The sequence below is a fragment of the Dermacentor andersoni genome, chromosome 8 (genome assembly GCF_023375885.2).
Source record: "Dermacentor andersoni chromosome 8, qqDerAnde1_hic_scaffold, whole genome shotgun sequence".
NCBI lineage: Eukaryota > Metazoa > Arthropoda > Arachnida > Ixodida > Ixodidae > Dermacentor > Dermacentor andersoni.
Window position 1 is genome coordinate 40889974 of NC_092821.1, and position 20558 is coordinate 40910531.

Here is a 20558-nt window from a genome sequence, read left to right on the forward strand (position 1 = left end):
CGGCGCAAATGAAAGCATAAAAAAAATATTTCTCAGCCTCGGAATAGAAAACGTCAGCCAGGACAATCGCGATGACGTTGTAGATTTGAATTAGGATGTTGTACTGTATGCCCATTTATATAATGAAGGGATCTTGCTGAGAGAACGTGGGTGCTTAACGCCACATAAGGTAGCCGGGAAAAGTTCCTCTCAGGAAGAACGACACTTCGCTAACCGTGATCGCGTTAAAAAAAGCGCATTAATTTGCCTAGAAGACAGAGGCAACAATTGACTTTCCGAATCGTTACTCAATTAAGGACATATACTACAACTAAACAACTCGAAACCGAGAATATTGACTAGCCCGACGACTTGATATATCAACTCGTCTAGAAACAGGGTCGTTGTTTGAGGGCGAATAAGTCGTGTAGGTCTTCTTCAAGTTGTCCCTCGCTGTATGAGGCCTGTTAATAATATAAATAATAATGAAACGGTTTCCTTTTTATACTTATTCTGTCTTACTTGCGCGCAGATAGATGATGCGAGATTTCTCTTCGTTACCTCTGAGGACCATATTAAAAAAAAAATAAACCAAGCAAGAACTGCCCAGCAATGTTCTATCCACTCAACATTAACATGCGGGTGCCCGCAAATTACTCGCTCTTTCAGGGTGCCCAATTAGGTGCCTTCTTATCCGGCGCCCAGCCCGACGAAGCGGTCGTGGCGAGGGGCATTATTGATTCAGCGCCGCCGGTGCAAGACGTGTGAGTCACGCTTTGATTCCGGAGCTCGGTCGATTGGATCGGGCGTCGCCATGCAAATACGAGTGACAAAGGGGGCTAGTTTTCTCAGAAAGCAGACCGCCCACTCCAGAGGAGTGTTGTGTCTGCACTCCCCGCGCCTACAGGCCCGAGCAAACGGGGAAGGCGCGTGTTTAGGTGAGCTTACGCTCATTCGACTGCGCACACTTACCCTAATGAAATAAATTACGGGAAGAAAATTACGATTACCTAAATTTATGAACCAAACTAGGCTACCGCGGAAGCGGTGGCCGCTGCGCGTCATATAGGAACAGTGAAAGTAGTCGCAAGAAGATTTGCAAATGCAGAGCATTGAAATGTGGTTCGCTGACGGATCGCGGGAAAAATCACTCCCTTTCCTTCGATATTAAAAGGCTCTCAGCGAACCGTTTGTCACCTTGCACAACGGAGAGAAGGTTTTTCTTGACGCGTACGTACAGACACCTTTGAGACGGCCCTGTTTTTTGCGCATGTTCTCTTTGTGACATGTGTTTCCTTCTTATTCGGCGGCCCTCGCCGGTGAATAAACTGTGTGTGCGAGTCGGCGCTTGTCATTCGTACCCTCCCATGTCAATTAGTCTTTTTTGCGCTACCTTCTGTTGCGACTAATTACCGATGTTCTGATCTTACATACAGGTTTCGAAGCGGAATTAAAATGTCTTTATTCGGCGAATATGTTCAGGCTATTAGAGGTCAGAAGCGTCGCTTAAAAGTGTTGTGCAGCCCGAAAATTCCTTATGAATTAAACTAGCCAGTCCATATATTGCCTAGAGAGCTCAAAGGGAACATCGCAATTACGCCATGCGAGGCATACAAACTGTTTATAGAAACAATATTTATCTTGTAGTTCATGTTCTCTAGCTTTATATTTCTAAAATAACTTCAGTAAGGTCGTTTGCTACCCGCCGTGGTTGCTCAGTGGCTATGGTGTTAGGCTGCTGAGCACGAGGTCGCGGGATCGAATCCCGGCCACGGCGGCCGCATTTCGATGGGGGCGAAATGCGAAAACACCCGTGTACTTAGATTTAGGTGCACGTTAAAGAACCCCTGGTGGTCGAAATTTCCGGAGTCCCCCACTACGGCGTGCCTCATAATCAGAAAGTGGTTTTGGCACGTAAAACCCCACAATTTAATTTTAAGGTCGTTTGCAGCTATGTCTACGGACATCGGTCGACAGAATGTGTCAGGCCATATGTCCACAGTCCGCCCACGAACATTTTTCTTTAGTTTATGTAGTAAAATATTTACATACTTTCTATAAAATGACTAAATAAAGTCGTGGCAAGGGAACTTTCCGTACTCTCGCAATTATAATTTTTCCTCACAGAATACATCTTACAAAATACTCTGTGCCAGACAGCCTCAACACTCGGTGCATCACTCGATTTATTGACTGTAGATCACAGCGGTTTTTAAGTTTATTTCTGTCGTTTCTCAAACGTGTAGCGCGGCTGCTCTGGTGGGTAACCGCATGGACTTCTTATTAGGGAAAAAATGAAATATGAGAGAGAGCGCTAGAACGAGACAAGGATTGAAAGAACCAGACACAATTACATGACCGTTGATTTGTCTTCATTGTGTGCGGTCACTGCCTTCTGTGCTTTTCCTTATAGGCCACGCATAGACAAGTCCCCTCCCCCCCCCCCCCCCCGCAAAAAAAAAAAAAAGACATCATACAGTCAACGTACTATTTTTTGACTCCCTAGGGACTGCGAAAACGTACAAAAAGTCGGCAGTCCAAAAATAAAAAATAAAGAAATCTAATGCGTGCCTATTACTGTCCTCTAGGGCGAGATTGCCACAGCCATGTATGAAATAGCTTGAAAGGCCTGCCAGCACAATTATTAAGCGCCTCGGTGCTCGTACTGTGATAGCAGATGGCTGGTGAGCACATGTACAATTAATGAATACATTTTATGTCCCGAAACAGTGGCCCCTTTGCACTCTAGGTATGCTTCTCCGCAATACGTTGCGTATGTTTGACCGCGTAGCTAATCTGTATTGCGGTGAGCATGACCTTCAGGAACCGGCATTATGTTACGCTGTGGACCCTTGCCGTGCGTTCCGTTCTTCGACGCCAATGGCGAGGACGACGAAGGCGGAGTCGGCGCCATTGCCGACAGCGGCGAAGACTTTGAATAAAAAAAGAAGACAAAAACGGCACCGAACAGCAGGGAGCTTGGTAGCGAACGTCGAAGTAGGTAGGCCCTTACGACGGCACAAGATTACTACTACAACTACGGCTGCCAGTGGGTCAGCGTGCGAGAGCGTTTGTTTGAGCCTGCCAGATATAATCAAAACGGCGTCGATGGTGACTTCTGTTAATGCTGTTTCAAACCTGCGGTCACGGCAAAAACTCCGTAAAGTCGGACAGCAAAAGGGTTTCAGCGTTCGAAATTTCTATGGGGTACTTGGCGGTGCCTCGAAGGCGTCCGAATTATCAGGCGTGTTCGAAAAACGTGGCGTCAGAAAAATCGGTCGTTGAGTGTATTGCAGTACACGTGCAATTCTCCCCCGCTGAGGTCTACAACATGCAATCATCGCACAGCGATAGAGTTCACGTAGCGGGTCACGTATTCGTGACGGTTAGTAGAAAATCTTGCTGGGCTAGTTAGTTTATAGTTGCAAGGCTTAGCAAGCGCACACCTTAGACGGCACAAAAGAAAGCAGATGCCTTCTTCTGTGACGGTTACCCTCGCCGCTGACGCTAAGGATAATGGCCACAAATACGTTCCTATAGTTAACGAGAAGAAAGGGGGTTAACCGAGGGGCCCGATTTTTATTGATGAGATCATAAGAAGCCAACAAACAAAGACACCAAGAATAACACAGGGGAAATTACTTGTACTCACTAATTGAATTAAAGAAATGATAAATTAATGTAACTGGAAGCGAATGAAAAAAAAAAAATCTTGCCGCAGGCGGGGACCGATCCCACGTGTTCGCATTACGCGTGCGATGCTCTACGAAATCACGATCATCACGAAAACAGCGAAGGATGACAGCCAACGCGAAGCGCAGCGGTAGATGAAAGACTGCGATAGCGAAGAGAGCATCGCACGCGTAATGCGAAAACGTGGGATTGTTCCCCACTTGTTGTATTCTCATCCACTATCACTCATTAATTTATAATTTTTTTAATTCAATTAGTAAGTACAAGTAATTCCCCTGGCACTGTCCTTGGTGTCTTTGTTTGTTGGCTTCTTATGATTTCGTCATAGTTTCCCCTTAAAGCTTGCTAGGGAAGTACAGGGCTAGGTGCTCTCGAACAATGACTGTGCCCGACACCTTGGCGCATCGGTGACATCATCCCGCGCGTCGCGTCTTTGACAACCCGCCTCAGTGAGTGACTTGGTAAGATCAGTTGCGAACCCACCGGAAGCAACGGCAAAAGCGGATTTGCTCAACATGTGAGACAAGTGAGCCCTCATATGGACGCAAGGCGCAGTTCAAGATGTAAGCTCGTATCATCACTATCTCAACCACAATCTTTCCCCTAATATGCGACCACTATAACAGCGAGGAGACCACCGAGCACCTCCTCTGCCACTGCACTCGCTTTGACGTCCAACGCTGGCGTCTTTGGAGCGCACTCTGTCAAGTGGACGGTCCACCCTCTGACGAGACAAAGATTCTGGGTGCTTGGCCTCGACCGTCATCAACCTAGAGAGCTACGCGGGCTGTCATCACTTTTTATAGCGCAGCTTCTATAGGTGCCCATTCCTGCGGCGAGCGTCGGCGTTGTCCCTCGTAACCGAGCAAACGAAAAGAGCGAAGGATGAAAGCCAACGCGGAGTGCAGCGAGAGATGAAAGACTGCGATAGCGAAGAGATGGCAAGGAGGAAAGCGGAGGAGGAGGGTATGGTGAAAGCACGAGAAGAAAAGCATACTGCCGCACAAGACGCGCTTTGCGACGACGATGGCTACGAGATGGCGCCAGAGTAGCGCGCGTCGTTTGTATTTTGAAGTTTATTTCCTTTCTTCATTACAGAAACAAAGCGGAAACAAAGTGGAAACAAAGCGCTGCATGAGCGCAGTCTGTCTGCGGCGGCTGCTGTAAATCGTGCCCACGCGTCACCCACGCGCAGCCTCTCGCGACCTCCCGATTAGCGATGCAGTCGCGCCGCACAGCGCTCCGTTTTCAACGGGCCGCACGAGAGAGATTGTCCGCGCAGCCAATATATCGTGAAATGAAAACACGTATACAGCTGCGCTGAAATTTCGCATTAGGAAGTATCGTAATCGTCGGTGAACTTTTTTAAGTATCGGCTGACCTGGAAAGTCGATTGTATACAACGTAGGCCTCCTACGGCGCGAGTGAACTATCTCTCTTTTCGCCATCTCCTTTCCTCTTTGAACCGCCTTTCCCCTTTTCTCCATGCAGAGTAGCAAACCAGACGTCCGTCTAGTTAACCTTTATGCCTTCCGTTCTTTTCTTTCTCCCACTCGAAGAGTTGATGCGGCAGTGAACTGCAGCGCAACAGGAAGAGTGCACGACGCACAGCGCTGTGTCCCACCGCTTGTCCCTTGTTTCCCATTTTGTACGAATAATCATGACAGATCAACAAGTCCAAGTGAAAGTTTGCCATCGGTGCTTTCTGTAGCTACTAACTTGGGTAGCTTGTTCTTCATTCTATTTCAAGCCACGATAGAACGAGAAACGATAGGCGTAGATTTAGAGAAGACAGCAGTACGGATAGGTGAGAAAAAGGGCGTATATATATATATATATATGGAAATAAAATTTGAAGTATACAGGATGAGATTACAATGGAGAATTGAAGTTGGGCAGGTCATTTAACGCTCATCGAGGAGTTAACCTGCATGCGTTATATACTTTATCATGGTCAATCTGTTAGAGTAACATACGAGTATATATTTTACTGCGGAATGGGAGAGTCGGTGAAGATCGACACAAGGCTACATGCTGTGGCGAGATTAGAACATTTGCAGGCATAAGATAGAGACAGCGCCATTTTTACTCTTTCACATTGGCGTATGTAAGGCTGCATCAAGCCGCTGGTATTTCGAAATTAGGTTACGAAAAAGCCTTCAGAACGTAAACAGCGGAGGGCTACGTGCGTCAATGATGCTGTGACTGCTGTCTGGAGGAAGCGCGTTTGTTTATTCTTAGCACTCATAAGTACTACATGTTCAGTATTCATTTGATTTTGGTGTGTCTTCCTGGTACTGAATTTGCATTCTTTTGTGGCTACCTTCCTACGAGGTATCCTGCGTACTTTAATAGCTAACACGGGACGCAGACCGCAGAAGAAGAAGGCACAGAACACTGCGTTGCGCCCCCTGTCAGGGCTGTTTCCTAATAAATTATAGAACATTGCAAGCGTGATCGGTTTCCTCATAGGGGCTTACCGTTGAGTAAAGCGACGAGTTTGTGGAGACCAGGGACAGCGACGAACCGTGGGCTGCAAATAACAGAGAAGAGAAAACAGGACATGACTGTCAGTCTACCAGAGTGTTTCGATCACCACGCCATTACATAACCGTTGTTATAAAGCGTGCTTTGTATCCGCAGACATCCACGAATAGAACATTGATTAAAGCACGCTCTTCCTGTTTAAGAGAACATTTGTGCTACAAAAGGTGACGTCTGAGCAGCGAACATCAGGCAACTTCACTAAACCTTGTTGCGGGGTGCGTTAGTTATGCAGGTAACTTGATGCACATTAGCGGAAAGAAAGGTCACCAGACCAGAAGGAAACAAGGACGCCGCGCCTGTCTCGCCCTCACGCATGTGTGTTTCCTTTTCATTGCGCTAACATATATCAAGATAAATTACAAGCTACACTGCTCAACTGCAAAACGAATACGTCTGTATACACGACATAACCCAATAAGACCCAAACACACTTCCACATCGAGGAAAATTAGCACAGTTTGTTTACCTTTATTGCTGGCCATTGCTTGCACAAAAAGCAACGATTATTCGAATTCAAAGATGACTACTAGAGTAAATAATTAGTTAGTAACTGGTTTAGGGAACTGTCGACAACTGAAAACACGCTCTTGCGCATCAAAAGCGCAACTACACGCTAAGCGATAAGCTTCCCATGCTTAAAATTAAATTCTGGGGTATGAAACTCGGTGTAGCATGCATAGCGTTGGGCATCACAGGTATAATGTTATCATTTATATTCAATTGCATGTCCAAGAGCTGCTGCCAAGGGTAACGAGGTGACATCAATGAAAAAAACGGTATTGCGTGCCAGCGCAAAACAAAAGACACGTTAGACAACGTGCTTCTCATGGTGAACAATAGAATGAAGGTAATGCGCGACTGATTATGGCTAGGTATACAGATGTGACCTTCACTGAGGTCGTTCCAATAACACCGGCTGCGCCCTCTGCCGCGCAAACAACATCATCAAGAAGGGAAGCCCATGGAAACATCAGGCGTCTTATCACCGATGGTTTAGCCCCCCCCCCCCCCCCCCCCCCCCTCTGAGTGTTTCAAACCCAGGTTCACCACTGTGCGCGAGAGCTCGTTGTGAATAAGCTATGCTGCAAAACTCACTCATATGTTTTCGTACTATGCGGGCGGCACCGACGAGCATTAACATATATTTTGAGTCAAATAAATATCAAACGGCGCCCAATGCTGTCCGCTTGCGCCAGGCCACTTCGCTTTTCGGAGCCCACAGTTTGTTCTTAAATCGTACGTGGGCCGTTGCAAGCACTTTTAAGTGCAGGCATAAGCAACGAGCACACTGAATCAATTCCATCCATACGAGTGTTGTCTCCATCGAGCAGACTGTGCTTACGACATTTAACCGACAATAAATGTTGAGCCGAATTTCTCCGTTGCGACATTTCGTGCTTCGAGAATTGATAGTAACGACATTTTATAACGTGTTTCTCAGATAAATTTCCATGCTGCTCATACAAAAAACAGTCACCGCTACCACATGATGGTGCCAAAATGTCATTTTTTATTTACGTAAATAATGATAAAAAAGATCTGTGTACTACCTATGATTTCCATTCTGGTAGAACGACTGCAGCGCCACATTTCCCCCTATTGTTCCCAGCAGGGAACTCTGCGGCACGGAATATGGAGCACAGATGTACTAAACTGACCTCGGTGTATCTGTGTGTCCTCTTACGTGAACATTCAGCTAGTAAAAACGTTGGCGAGGGTCTTTGAGATGGAGTGACTGCTGCAGTCACTAACCTTTTACTAAGCTTCTTTTCTCACAATGTGCGGCACGCAAGATAGTGCGTATAAGTGCTCGTCGCTCACCATCGTCGTCCTTGTTCGCCATCTTGGAGACGAGGCCGCTGGCATAGTGGGACATGCTCATGGAGTTGCGTGTCCCCATGGAGGTAGCGCTGTGAAGCGGCGACGACAGGTACATGTACCGGGAGGCAGCCTGCGTCGGCGGATTCGTGGTCACGAAAGAACCGTGTAAGCACGGCGCGCCTCTGGCAAGCACAAGTTTGCTTTGTCTCGTAGTACACAGGCGCAAACTATAACGCTAGAGTGAGACTGGACTGATGGCTAGCTATAATGCTGCACGCTACCACATGCCTACGGCCAAAAGCATCACGCGCAAAGGCGTATATGTATATTTTTCGTCGTGCGCATTGAGCCTACGTGAAGCACATTGTGCTTGCCTTGACGCAAGATACTATATACACTACGGCGCTACTACTACGGTAAATTCGCGCACTGTCGCCTACGGAAAGCCAGCTTATAGGGAGAGGTGGAGGGAGGTGAGGTGTCAATGCGGAGAAGGAAGCGAAGAGGAATGGGCTTCACCATCGTTTAATACTCTGTGGCCAGTCTAGGCGCGACAACGGCCATGCGCGTATGCTTTTGTTGCATATGCCTATGGTCGTCGAAGCATACAGTGCTGCCAGTTGGATCCTGTCGGCGTTCGTGCCCGCTCGGCAACCTTCTCCGCCGTTGAGACCGGGAAGAGGAAAGGGTTTCGTGCAGAGTGAAGGAAGTGGAAAGGTGCTCGGCGTGCTGCGGATGACCGTGCGTGTATACCTGTCGCCCCAGGGGCGACGGGGGGCAGGAGGGGGTTCGGGCTGTTGGGGGTTCCGGGGCGGGACTGGGGCAGCAGCTGTGCTCGTCGTCGTCTTCGGGCGGGGTCTGCGGGACGCTGCTGGCCGACCGCGAGGAGGAGCCAGGGGAGCGGCCTATGCGGCCGGGGCAGGTGGCGGTGCCGGACACGATGACGTTGGCGACGCGACGGCGCCGTCGACCGGACAGTTCGGGCGTCCCGCCGGGGGATAACATCACAGACGACCACTACACTCGGGGTCGGGGTGGGGTTGGAGATATTGGGGGCGGAGTTTGTGGAAGGTGCGGGGAATGTTAGGGCACAGGGGAGGAAACACGGGAGGAGGAAACGCATAGGAGGGGGTTAGTTCAAGCTGCGAGCCTCATCTGGTTGGTCTTGCTATGTATGTATATATAGCAGGTATGCTATGCTTTATCCCAAGTCCAAAGTCACGTGTGAAGTAACGAACACAAAAGAAAATGACAAGAAAAAAACTAGAGAACCTGAGGGCCCGTCTGGTGACTTGAAATAGATCGAACATGCAGCATAATATGTATAACTTGTGCGATGACCTCATCAATGCTCGCAGTCCTAGTTTATCCGGTTCTTCTTCCTCTTGCCAACCCCAAGTGCTTTAATGTTCAGTAAACGGAGTGGACGTGTGGTCTATACGTTCTAAACGAAGCGGTAAGTTATCACAGTTATAAAGCATATTCAGTGCGTGTACTAGACGCGCGTGCTTTTAATATGTGCAATGATGAAGGTAACATTAATGCGATTGCGACGAGATGGTCGCATCCCGCCATACGCCATATCATAATCAGTCTGCATGCAGCAACGGTCCGTTCAGTGTGCATGCAAGATGGCGGGCCTCTGCGCTAATCTGCTCCCTCAGGGTAGCACGTGCAGAGACGCCAGCGTTGGACAAGCCAACCGACTTGCGCCAGCCTGCAGCACTGCCTCACCTGTCCGTGGGCGCTGGACGCCGTGGAAGACAAGGACTCCATGCTGTCGGCCTCGGCGATGCCCGCGCCGGCCGCGAATGGACTCCGGCCCACGGGGGCCGAGGCGACGGACGCCGAGCCCGAGGTCGGGCTGTGCCGGAGCCACGCGTACGGGCTCGAGTGGTCCAGCGTCATGTAGTTGTCGCTCTCGGAGCCCTTGGCCGACGGCACCGACAGGCGCGGCCGGTCCCGCAGCGGGGCCGTGCCGTGCTGCGTTAAAAGGAGAGACGCCGGAATCGCTTTGGACCGAATAAGTCAACGAGCGACTTTAACACGGCGGCTGATGCCAGAAAAAAAATAAAAAAATTATAGAAGGTGTCCGCGTCAAATTGGGACTCAAACGACTCGCTATGGCAAATTCAGGTGTCCCCCACAAAAGGTGCCGCTGACGTTCCCCTTCTGTTGCTCATCAATCCCCGCTTCAGGCACTCGTTCATGATATCGCGCTAACAAAGTGCAGGCACTATAAGCCTTGGTGAAGTCTCCGACTGCACTTGGTATGCACAAAACGAGTGATGAACGTTACCTGTGGGACTTCAGTGGTACCTTTTACCTTTTACCTTTTACCTCTTTTTAGCCTTTCCTGATCTTTCTTTTTCTACTGCATGCATGGTTAGACATATGCGACACAGATGGCTCCAGACAGCTTCACAAGAACCAGTGTAAATGCCAAGTATAGCTTCCTATAGTGTACAAAAGCACTGTCAACGAGAAATTCTTTTGGTCGATTGGATTGATACTAATGTAACGAAGCTACGCCCAGCGCAGTGAGACACGCCACAGCGAACAAATGCGCCCTATTTTTTGCTGAACGCCTGCACTTAGTGAGGGCGTGCCCTTAAATCGAAATATAATTTCGATTGGTACCCACCGGGGAGCAGAAATAATGATGAAATACACAAATGCCCGTCGCTTTATGAACCAGCTTCATATTTCTGGAACTGCTCTCAACAATTTCTTTTTATTTCCGGAAAGTGAAACTTCAACTCGAAGTGAGGCTCAGAAAGCTGCGCTAGAAGTCTTGTCAATCACGTTTACTCGAATGACGTCCTTAGTGCTCATACGCGACCTGTGATGTGATGCGTTTTGGAGTGCATTTTTCTTCTTTATCAGCTTTTTCTTTTCATTTCCTCCCTCCTCCCCTTATTTCTTTCTCTCCTAGTGGGAGGCTGCGCTTTCTCTCTGCGCAAGTGTTCTGTTTATGTATGTTTGCAAGTTTAATATAATGATTCTCCACTCACCTGGAAGCCAGAAAGAAGGACGTAATCTGAATTGGAGACGTAGGAAGGCGGCGATCCGTTGAGCATCGTTCTCGTGCCGTAGATGCGCTCCCGCATGGTCCCCAAGGCGGGGGAACCACCGGGCCCAAAGGCAGTCTGTGCAAAGTAAGTTATTTTCACATCGCACGCTAGCTAATCAAAATCAAAACAAACAAACAAACAAACAAACAAACAAACATACAAACAAACAAACAAACAAACAAACAAACAAACAAACAAACAAACAAACAAACAAAATATATTTGCGCCAGAGGCATTTATTAATTCTCCTAAATATTTGACGTCATTTCTGAACGCACAGGCTCTGAGCTCCTAAATCAGAATGCGGCCAACAGACCATGAAGATAGCGAAACGAGGTCTTTTTAATTGAGATGTAGAAAATAACGAGGAAAATGTGGAAGTGCAAGCTTAAAAGAATAAAGTGGCAGTTTCGATCAAAAGGCGAAGCATCGATTGCGATAGCAAATTATAGCAGACAGCTATATGAAGAAAGAAAAGTATTTTTTGTCGGCCGTATAAACCTGTAAACATTCGCTAACTTATTAAATCAACAAGCACGGTGCCACGCACACACAAGCAAACATGAACACGTCTCGCTCGATGACCGCTCATACTCGCTGTCAATTCGCTGAAGGGCGGAAGACGGGCAGCTGCAGGAGCGAACGAATTCACCTTCGTGCTGCCTCTCGCTTCAACGCGAACTAGGTGGCGGGAACAGAGCACACACGAAGCTATCACCGCTCGACGCACTCTGTCCGTATCGCAGACGGCCTTCAGGACAGGGCCCGCCCGGCCGCGCTATCGCAGCAGAAAGACAACTTGCCGCAGGTGCAAGCCGAACGTCTGCTCCCGCCTGAGCCAAGTGGCCTTTAGTAACGGAATAAAGTAACCCAATTGCTTTAGGGAGGCTCTTGGTAAGTAAGATAATGCTGGTTCAAGCGATACGACCGCTCCAGCAGGATCATGGAGATTTCTGGCGTTGAGCAGAGAGGGCTCAACAAAGGTAAGAATCGTCCCGCAACCTGAAGTGGATTCCTGGGACGTTGGCTCCAGCCGACGTCAGCCCGAGTTCTTCTAAAGACAATATTGTGTTTTCTTTAGGACCATCGGAACTGTATGAAAGGTAGCTGTGAAACCCCTTAATAGCGTTTGTGGGGACAAATTTCTTTTCATGTCTTCTCTTCTTTTCTCCCCACCTTTTCTACCTCTTCTACCAGTGCACGGTAGTCAAACGGACAGTTACTCTGGTCAATATCTCCTCTTTTCCCCTCCTATTCTCTCTCTCTCTCTCTCTCTGGCATTACGTTCTTGCACTGATTATAGTGATTTAGTAAAGAAAAAGTATGGCACAAAAAAGGACTCCTTTCGAACGCGGAAAAACAAATCCCGCTTTGAACATGTTGTGTTTTTCTCCACTAAATGTGTTTGCTTATTGCCAAAATACGCCAAACAGATGCCCACTGCCAAAAACATGCCGCCACTGAAATGCGTGCCGGCTGTGGCACACAGGCGATGTTGCAACGAAAACTTACTCTATAGATGTCGTTAAGTCATCACCATCCCTATGTTTGGTGGAATTCGTGGCGCAATTAAAATTTTGGACCCGCGCTATGGTAATTTGATGTACACGGATGACGATATGCAAAACCTGCAAGTGTGCTTCTCCACACAGCTAGCTGGACGTAGCCAAAATGGCGGACCTAGGTCTGGAATCGTAAGTAAAGTGTCAACACGCGGGTCGGTGGCATCGTTTATGTCAGGCTCCATACCCCGCATTGTCCAAGCTTTCAATACGCGTGTATGAGCTTTAACAGTGCTACTAGAGGGAACGTGGCCATATCGGTCAGCGCATGTTAGATCTGTGGGAAAGCCTACTTACGGAATTTTGCACATCGTCCTAACAAAGACGTTATTTGCCCATTGAACGCACGAATAACTTATCCTCAGTCAATCAATCAGTTGATGCACGGAGGTGTTCTTAAGCACTAACCTGAATGTACTGCTTGGCATGCTTCCCCGAGGACCTGCCCAGGGAACAGTACTCCGAGTCCGAGTGGGCTGACACGAACATGTCGTTGACGCCGGGCCCGGTCTGCGTACTTCCAGACACCTTGGCTTTGCGCTCGAGCGACGAGCGGCTGGTTCCACGAGAAAGCTCGCCCGTCCTCGTCAGGCTGGACGTCCGGCACTGCTGGTCCAGTTCCGCCGAGCCGTCCTTCTTCGCCTGGGAACTGCCGCCGCTGCGGCCACTTCCGGAAGACGCCGTGCTGGAGGGACGCTTCCCGGGGACCATCATGCACGCGGAGGGAGGTCCCGCGCCGGAGACGTTGGACGGCCTTCCCGGAAGCTTCCGGTTCGTCACCACTACCGCCGTAGACGCGTACTCTATGCCGGAAGATCTGACGGGCGTCCCCATACCGGCGGCGGAGGAGGTCCGCATCTTGTCCAGCGACAGGTCGCTTCCAATCATGGCCGTGTCGGCGGAAAAGGACCTCAACTTGGTCTCTCCGCTTCCGGAGGAAGAGGAGCCTGTCCTAGACTTGCCACTCTTGGAGTGGATCGCGTCGTGGCGGTTGCTGTCCGCGGACTTGCCTAACTTGCTCGACGTCGACTGTCCACCACTCCTTTTGCTATCCTTGGACTTGAGTGACTCTGTGGAGTTCGTCTTGGACTGCTGGTGCTGCAAGTCCTGCTGCTGGACGTACTTCTTCCAGTTTGCCGACGACTGCAGGTGAGGGGGCACCGCGCCCCCTCCCTGCTGCATGAGGGCGCTCGAGTCGGTCTGCATGGAACTGTCCGTCTTCTTTACGTTCGCGTTCCTGCTCCGGATGGACGTCGTCGTGGGCAGCATGCCGCCGCCACCCCCGCCCACGATGGCGGAACCGGAAGAGTGGTGGTCTGACGTCTTTCGGGTGGACCTGTCCGGCACGCCCTTGTTGCAGGCTCCCCCGGATGTGCCCGACGGCGCCATGCCCGGGTGGTGGGGACGCCGCTTGAGGCATCCGTACGGGTCCGAGCTGAGCGACGAGTCGGTAAGGTTGTCGTTGGTGCTCAGCTCGGCGAAGGTGTCGCTCAGACCGCTGCTGATGGAGCTGCTGTCGTCGAAGCTGCGCAAAATCGAGAGGAGCACGTGCATTTAGAATGGCTGCTCTCATCATCCGCACGATTTTAAGTGAGCCATCAAAGGCGCTTTATGTTCGACGCATAGAGTGATGTTCGAGCATAGAGTATTCGACACTATAAAGTGCGATCGAAGCCAAAAGGCTGGGAACAGATGTCACGTTAGCTCACGTAGGTATGAAATGCAGGGTGTCCCAGCAATAAGTAACTATAGGCAAAGGCTTCTCCCCGCCTGATTCTTTGACTAAACCTAGCCACATCTACATAATCTTGATGTGATGCACAGTATTATAAACTTATGCCATAATGAAAGGATTAATTATCCTAAATCAATCAATCAATCAATCAATCAATCAATCAATCAATCAATCAATCAATCAATCAATCAATCAATCAATCAATCAATCAATCAATCAATCAATGCAAATTCGTACTTTTAGACGCCGTGAAGTTGTATTCTCAGTGCAGATAAATTTCTAATAATGCTGTGCTTTAAGGAAAACGAAGCATATGACAGCACGAAATTTTGTGGATTGATTCACTATTGATCCGGCGGCTTCGCCATAAATAATTAATTGCTCAATGATTAAAGGACGATAAGGCGGGTTGATATGAGAGTATTATGGGAATAAACTATTGTTCAGAAGTGTGCTGAAACAGTGAAAAGTGAAAGAAAAGCGAGAAAATATCACAAAGCCTGCGCATCCTGCGAATTCAGCGATCAGGCGCAAGTCACAAAACTAAATATAATAGTTTAGAATCGCGAAACACACGCATACACCATAATAAAACAAAACTTGCAGAGCTAGCCTAGCGATAACACTAATTTAAACCCGATACCCTTAACTCGAACCTTTACCGCCGCAATTCATTGTCGTCTAAAGAACAGTTTTACGGTTAATGGAGTACATCATACGCCTGATTTAGGAGAAAGAAGTGCTTTATCAAAAGTGTTTCTTGCGAAGGCCTAAGCAAGGGAGCACCGTGTGCAAAAAGCCTAATGCAAACACAGAAAGAGATATCGTCAGATGAACAATGCCGCGAATTTCTTTGTTTTACGACGAAGGGCCGCGATGAGCAACCGGAGTTTTGTCGACAGACGATAATAATATACGGTAAAGATATTCAGCGAAAGTCTGCTTGAGTTACGTGAAAAATGGCAGCGATAAGGCTTGGTTCTCATAGGACTCTAAAAAAATGCACTTCATTTTCCGCGCTAAAAGAAAAAAAAAAGGGATGGGAGAAAAGGGCTGAGTTGGTTTAAGATATATGACCTGTCCGTCCACCGAGGGAGCACAACTCAAGAAAAATGATAATCACGTTACGGCGAAAAAAATCACGATCCATTTTTCGCGACTTGCTGCCATGCGAGCCATAAGAAAGGCCACAGAGAAAAAAACATCAACAGCGGCGTCATAAATTTCGTGCAAGAGCGAGGACTGGAGCGATGACGTCCGTAAAAAAAGAAAAGAGAGAGGTATACTAATCATATGTAAACACTTTGGAAGATTGTTTTTAGAGTCGCTCAAGCCTGTCTTCACTTCAGTTTCTTTCTTCTTCACCTTCGCTTTTTTTTTTTGCCGATGCGCAATCCATGGCAACGGAATCCACAACACGAAAAAAGCGACCGTAATAAAGCATCGAACAAAGCAAAAATGGAAGAGGGTGTCATTTTCTTGTCTTATTAGAAGCGCAGTGCGGCGGACAAATTATGTGGAGGTCAAAAGGTCATCCATGGCCAACGAGCTTTCGACATCTAATATTTTCAGGCAGCATAGTGAATGAGTATTGTGTCCATAAAGCAGGTCTGTATTGGTTTTACCGTCAAATGCGGTACCTCACTTGGCCTTCACTTTAGCGCATAGATGACATTTAGTTGCGCATTTTACTCGACCAAGTTCTTGCAAGGAGTATACGTTTGTTTAAACCCGAATGAAACAGAAGTACGCGTCTTCTGTAGCAATTACACATAAAAAAAAAAAACGAGATACAGGCAGAGTTGACTTGAGTTGAGTGGTTGTAGGCTACTGGTGGGATTAGCCTTGCAGTAGCTGCGGGCAATTGCTCCACCGTAGCGACACTTGAAATACATAAATCATATAAATCAGACACAGACCTCACAGCTACACATAGTCACTCCTAAGATCACCATGTGGAGGCCGAATCCGTGTCCTGCAGGTAATTTAAAAGAAGGTGAGAAACCCCCTTCCTATTTAACTGGTTCCCGCCCGGGAAAACAATGTCATGAAGAGAACTGTGGGGAATTCCTGTCTTCTTGAGGGACCCGAATAACACGCTCCTTTCCGCGTCATACAGAGTACAGCACATAAGGTAATGTTCTATGTCACCGCACACACCACACAGACTCAACTCTAGTTGACATCTACATAAAGTGAAGCATTCTTGCTGTGACTGACTCAGGAAAGGTGTGTGTGCGTATGAAGTGTGGTTTTCGAGGTGAAAATAGTATTATCAAAGAACAACATGTTTTACGAGGAAATAATTTTGTTTGCAGTGAACTATAGACAGGTTAGATATTATATAGACATATTTATATTTAGTTCATCATATGCAGAGCGTCCCACGTAACTTGAGCAAAACATTAAACATATGCAAATGCCACGTGGCTGGACAGAACGAAGGCAATGTTGCTTGCCGTCGCTTGGATATATTCAGGTTATTGTTCTCGACCCACCTAATTAGATAATTATTCTTACTTAACTAATCAATTTCTCAAATATATTAATTAGATGAAAAGTGTGAATGAGAAAATTGTAGGGCAACATGAAACAATCCCGATACAGCTTTCTGTTGCTCGATACGTGCTACATAAAAGTGTTTTTCCGAGCGTGAGAGGAGCCCGCGAATACACGAAAAATTACCGCGCAACTAGCCACTCAAGGAACTTTGCGTGTCTGTGCGCGTGTGTGTGTGTGTGCGTATATATATATATATATATATATATATATATATATATTACGCATTTTAGGAGCTTCAGTACTCACAAGATAGGTATTTCTTAAATTTGGTGGACACTGCGGTCTCTTCACGTGAACTACATTACAGAACAGTGGCTTTGGGTACATCCGCATGTATAGACTGATGCAGCAGTTTTGTCGTTGAACGACTTCGGAGAATTGCTCTGTAACTTCGGCTTTGTGGCGTGCATCGCTTTGGGGATTCGGGCAGGGTATTTTTAGGAATACGTTGTCCACTAAGCTGGAGTTGCACTGCGATATTCCAAAAGCACGAAAACATACGGGATTCGAGTGGACGTAAATGTGGCATTCTATAACTTCGTCTGGCCAGGATACCGCGAGAGGTAGAAATTGTCACGTAACATTCACCGCACAGCTGAAACACACAGAGCAAAAGGAAATTATTTATTCGCCATTTGATTTCGAAAAGGGAAGTAAGTTTACGAGGGGTGTTTCCACATGGATGTGCATGTCTGACCAGTTCTAGTTAATCGAAATTTCCCAAGATAAAAGAGTGCAACAATAATTAGCACTGATGCAACACGCGTTAAATATCCTAAACGCCCTTTGGCTGCGAAAGTCGACGTACGGTGTTTTCGGCATTAGATTGGGTACGAGCACGGTATAGAGCCACATGTCATGTCATATAATACGTGTCACATATGTGCCATATCTTTTTCTTTTTCGTTGTTGTTGTTTCAATTTTGTGTATGTGCTCGCACTACGTACGTTATTTTGCGCGAGTGATACGTCGCTTTTTATGTTGCCGTGAACTGTACATTTCATTCCTTTCCCGACAATTCTTTGTATTGATTTAGCGTTTTGATTTGTAACACTGTTTTGCAAGCACATGATCATTAAAAACATTTTTAGCTCTCACATTTTTTAGCACTCATATATGTTTCTCTTGTAATTTGTTCAGTGTCGCCATCCTTACTCAATGCTCCCCTTGATGCCTGTACGGTACTTTGAAATAAATAAACAAATAAATAAATAAATAAATAAATAAATAAATAAATAAATAAATAAATAAATAAATAAATAAATAAATAATGGAATTGCGAGGTCAAGTCAACCATTGGTCGAGGCGTAGAGTTGTCAGATTTCTGCTTAGCTGCGTCGCTGCAAATTATACGTAGTCGAAACAAAGGTATTTCTTTCGACGGCGTACCAGCTCTGACATAAGTTGAGGCCGTTACGCATTCTTTTTTAGATTCAAAGGCACAGAAATTAGACGGCAATGAGATGGAAAGACGGCGAGACGGGCAAAATAACAAATTGCTTTGACCACATCGAGACAGTGGGTTCTGAGGCCGGCTAAACGAGAGGCGTTCCTAATAACTGACGGGAAACGCGTTGAGCCGAAGTTATCAGCCTCGCAGGTTTACTGCAAAAAAAAAAAAAAAAAAAAAAAAAAAAAAACTGTGCATTAGTGCAACAGCCGCGGTTATTCTGCAGCAACGTCATTTGGAACAGCCGTCATTTGCCTTGGTCTTTCTTGCAAGAAGCACCAAGTAGTGCTGAAATGTCCATTATGTGAAATCGGAAGTGAGTTGAACTGTGGCTTGCTGCGTGCCAAAACCACGATTTAGTTATGAGGCCCGCCGTAGTGGGCGACCCCGGGTTAATTTTGACCACCACGGGATCTTTAACGTGCTCCCAATGTACGGGACACGGGCGCTTTCGCATTTCGCCCCCGTCGAAATGCGGCCGCCACGGCGGCCGGGGTGTGACCCCGCGACCTCGTGCTTAGCAGCGCAACGCCAAAGCCGCTTGGCCACCCCGGCGGGTCAATTAGAAGTGAAAATTCGACAGTCTCGAACAGTGAATTTTCGAATTTAATACGAATCGAATAGAACATGCTATTCGATTCACACAACCCCAATTTTTTTAGGACAGAGGGGACTCGAGAATTCGAGGAGAGCAGTATAGTCCGTCCTCGTGTTCCGTGTGTCGTATACAGCGTACGAGTTCCGTGCAGTGTGTGTACTTCCTGATTTGAGTCCTGTCTTTGCTCCTCCTAAACACAGCAGTTCCGAAGGACGGAGCGAACCGGTCGGCATTACTGAGGCGAGATAAATGGCAAAGTTTTGTGCAGTTGCTCTTATGGCCATGGCAAAAACGGCACACACATACCTACGTACGGCATCTCTAAGTGCCTGCTTCGTGCAACGGCGCGATACTCTCTGAAGAGACCGCGCCGTTAAAGTTTGCATAACGCGTGGTTCATGCGCCGGAAAGAGGGGTTCGTATATGCTAGAGGAAAACTTATTAGCTCGTTCAGCGGGCTTCACCGCACGGCTGAGGACGCGGAAAGCGCCTTCCACGGAGAGCACTGTCACGAGGTGAAGCTACCATTCCAAGTCACTGTAATCGCAGAAGACTGCGGTGAAGACATACGCCAGGCGCTTGTACAAGGCAGTGAGCCTGGAGGGTGCCCTCGAAAAGATAGCGGGGCGCAACATATGAGAAAAAGAGATTTTTAAATATGGGCGCCTTTATTTCTTCTTCCTTTTTTTTAAACGAATGGTTGTTGTTACTCTTCTCTCTGTTCTGCAGACCTGGGAACTATTGTAAGGTCGCTTCAGTTTCTGGTATCTCCTTCTCTTTGTAACTGGAGTTGACTCCCTCACGGTAAGTTCGCCGTAGCTAATTATTCACCAGTAATGGCAAGCTTGAGCAGTGAATTAAACTTCTCTGTTTTAACTCACACTAAAAGAAGCAGAAGCCACGAGCGAGCTATACACTACATTAAGTAGCCTGATCAGGTGCCCTCGTCCAGGGTATAACTACAACGTACGCTGTGTCATAAATCCGACGTTCGACCTATTTGTTGGTTTATGTACAGTCTGCATACAGACTGGTTTACGCTCATATATTGTAACATTGTATTCAATCTGCAACAAAGTCGTAGCACAAACGTGCGGAAAAAAGGAAGGTTATTATTTTACGTCACAGAGGCAACTCTACATCGCTTAGGGCAGGCTATTCCTAATTCTTGGTTAGAAGAAAACAAGAAGTAATACAAAAATAGTGTTAAGAAAGACAGAAAGAGACCCTGAGGGATGAATAAAACAAAAAGATTCAGGCTCACTATGTTCATGATATCGCGCTTCACTGCTCTAAGCATGCTTTATCGAGCAGTTTCTGTTCGCGTCTTCGTCTTTCCGGCTTCAAACAGCTTTATGACTTTGAAAAGTGATCATTTTAAACAATAGGCTGCACCACAAATGCAGCAATTCTCAATAATTACGAACGTGGGTAGAGACTTGGCACTTTCCCGCGCTAAAAGAAAGAAAAAAAAAACAGTTCCAATTGCTCATAAATTTAGAAATAATGCTACATGCGGGACAGCTGCTGTCGACA

At 47.2% G+C, this 20558-nt stretch overlaps 1 protein-coding gene across 5 annotated transcripts in view; it reads right to left on the reverse strand.

Annotated features, from left to right (window-relative positions):
- The window catches only part of LOC126526403 (uncharacterized), a 285856-nt gene that overhangs the window by 144516 nt on the left and 120782 nt on the right, over nt 1–20558 (reverse strand). For all 5 annotated transcript variants that reach the window (XM_055068184.2, XM_072289645.1, XM_072289644.1 and 2 more), the window contains 5 exons: nt 13085–14201; nt 11055–11189; nt 9775–10023; nt 8041–8170; nt 6153–6205 (listed from right to left, as the gene is read on the reverse strand). In XM_055068184.2, the coding sequence (XP_054924159.2) occupies nt 6153–6205; nt 8041–8170; nt 9775–10023; nt 11055–11189; nt 13085–14201 (1684 nt within the window). The remainder of the gene's footprint in view (nt 1–6152; nt 6206–8040; nt 8171–9774; nt 10024–11054; nt 11190–13084; nt 14202–20558) is intronic.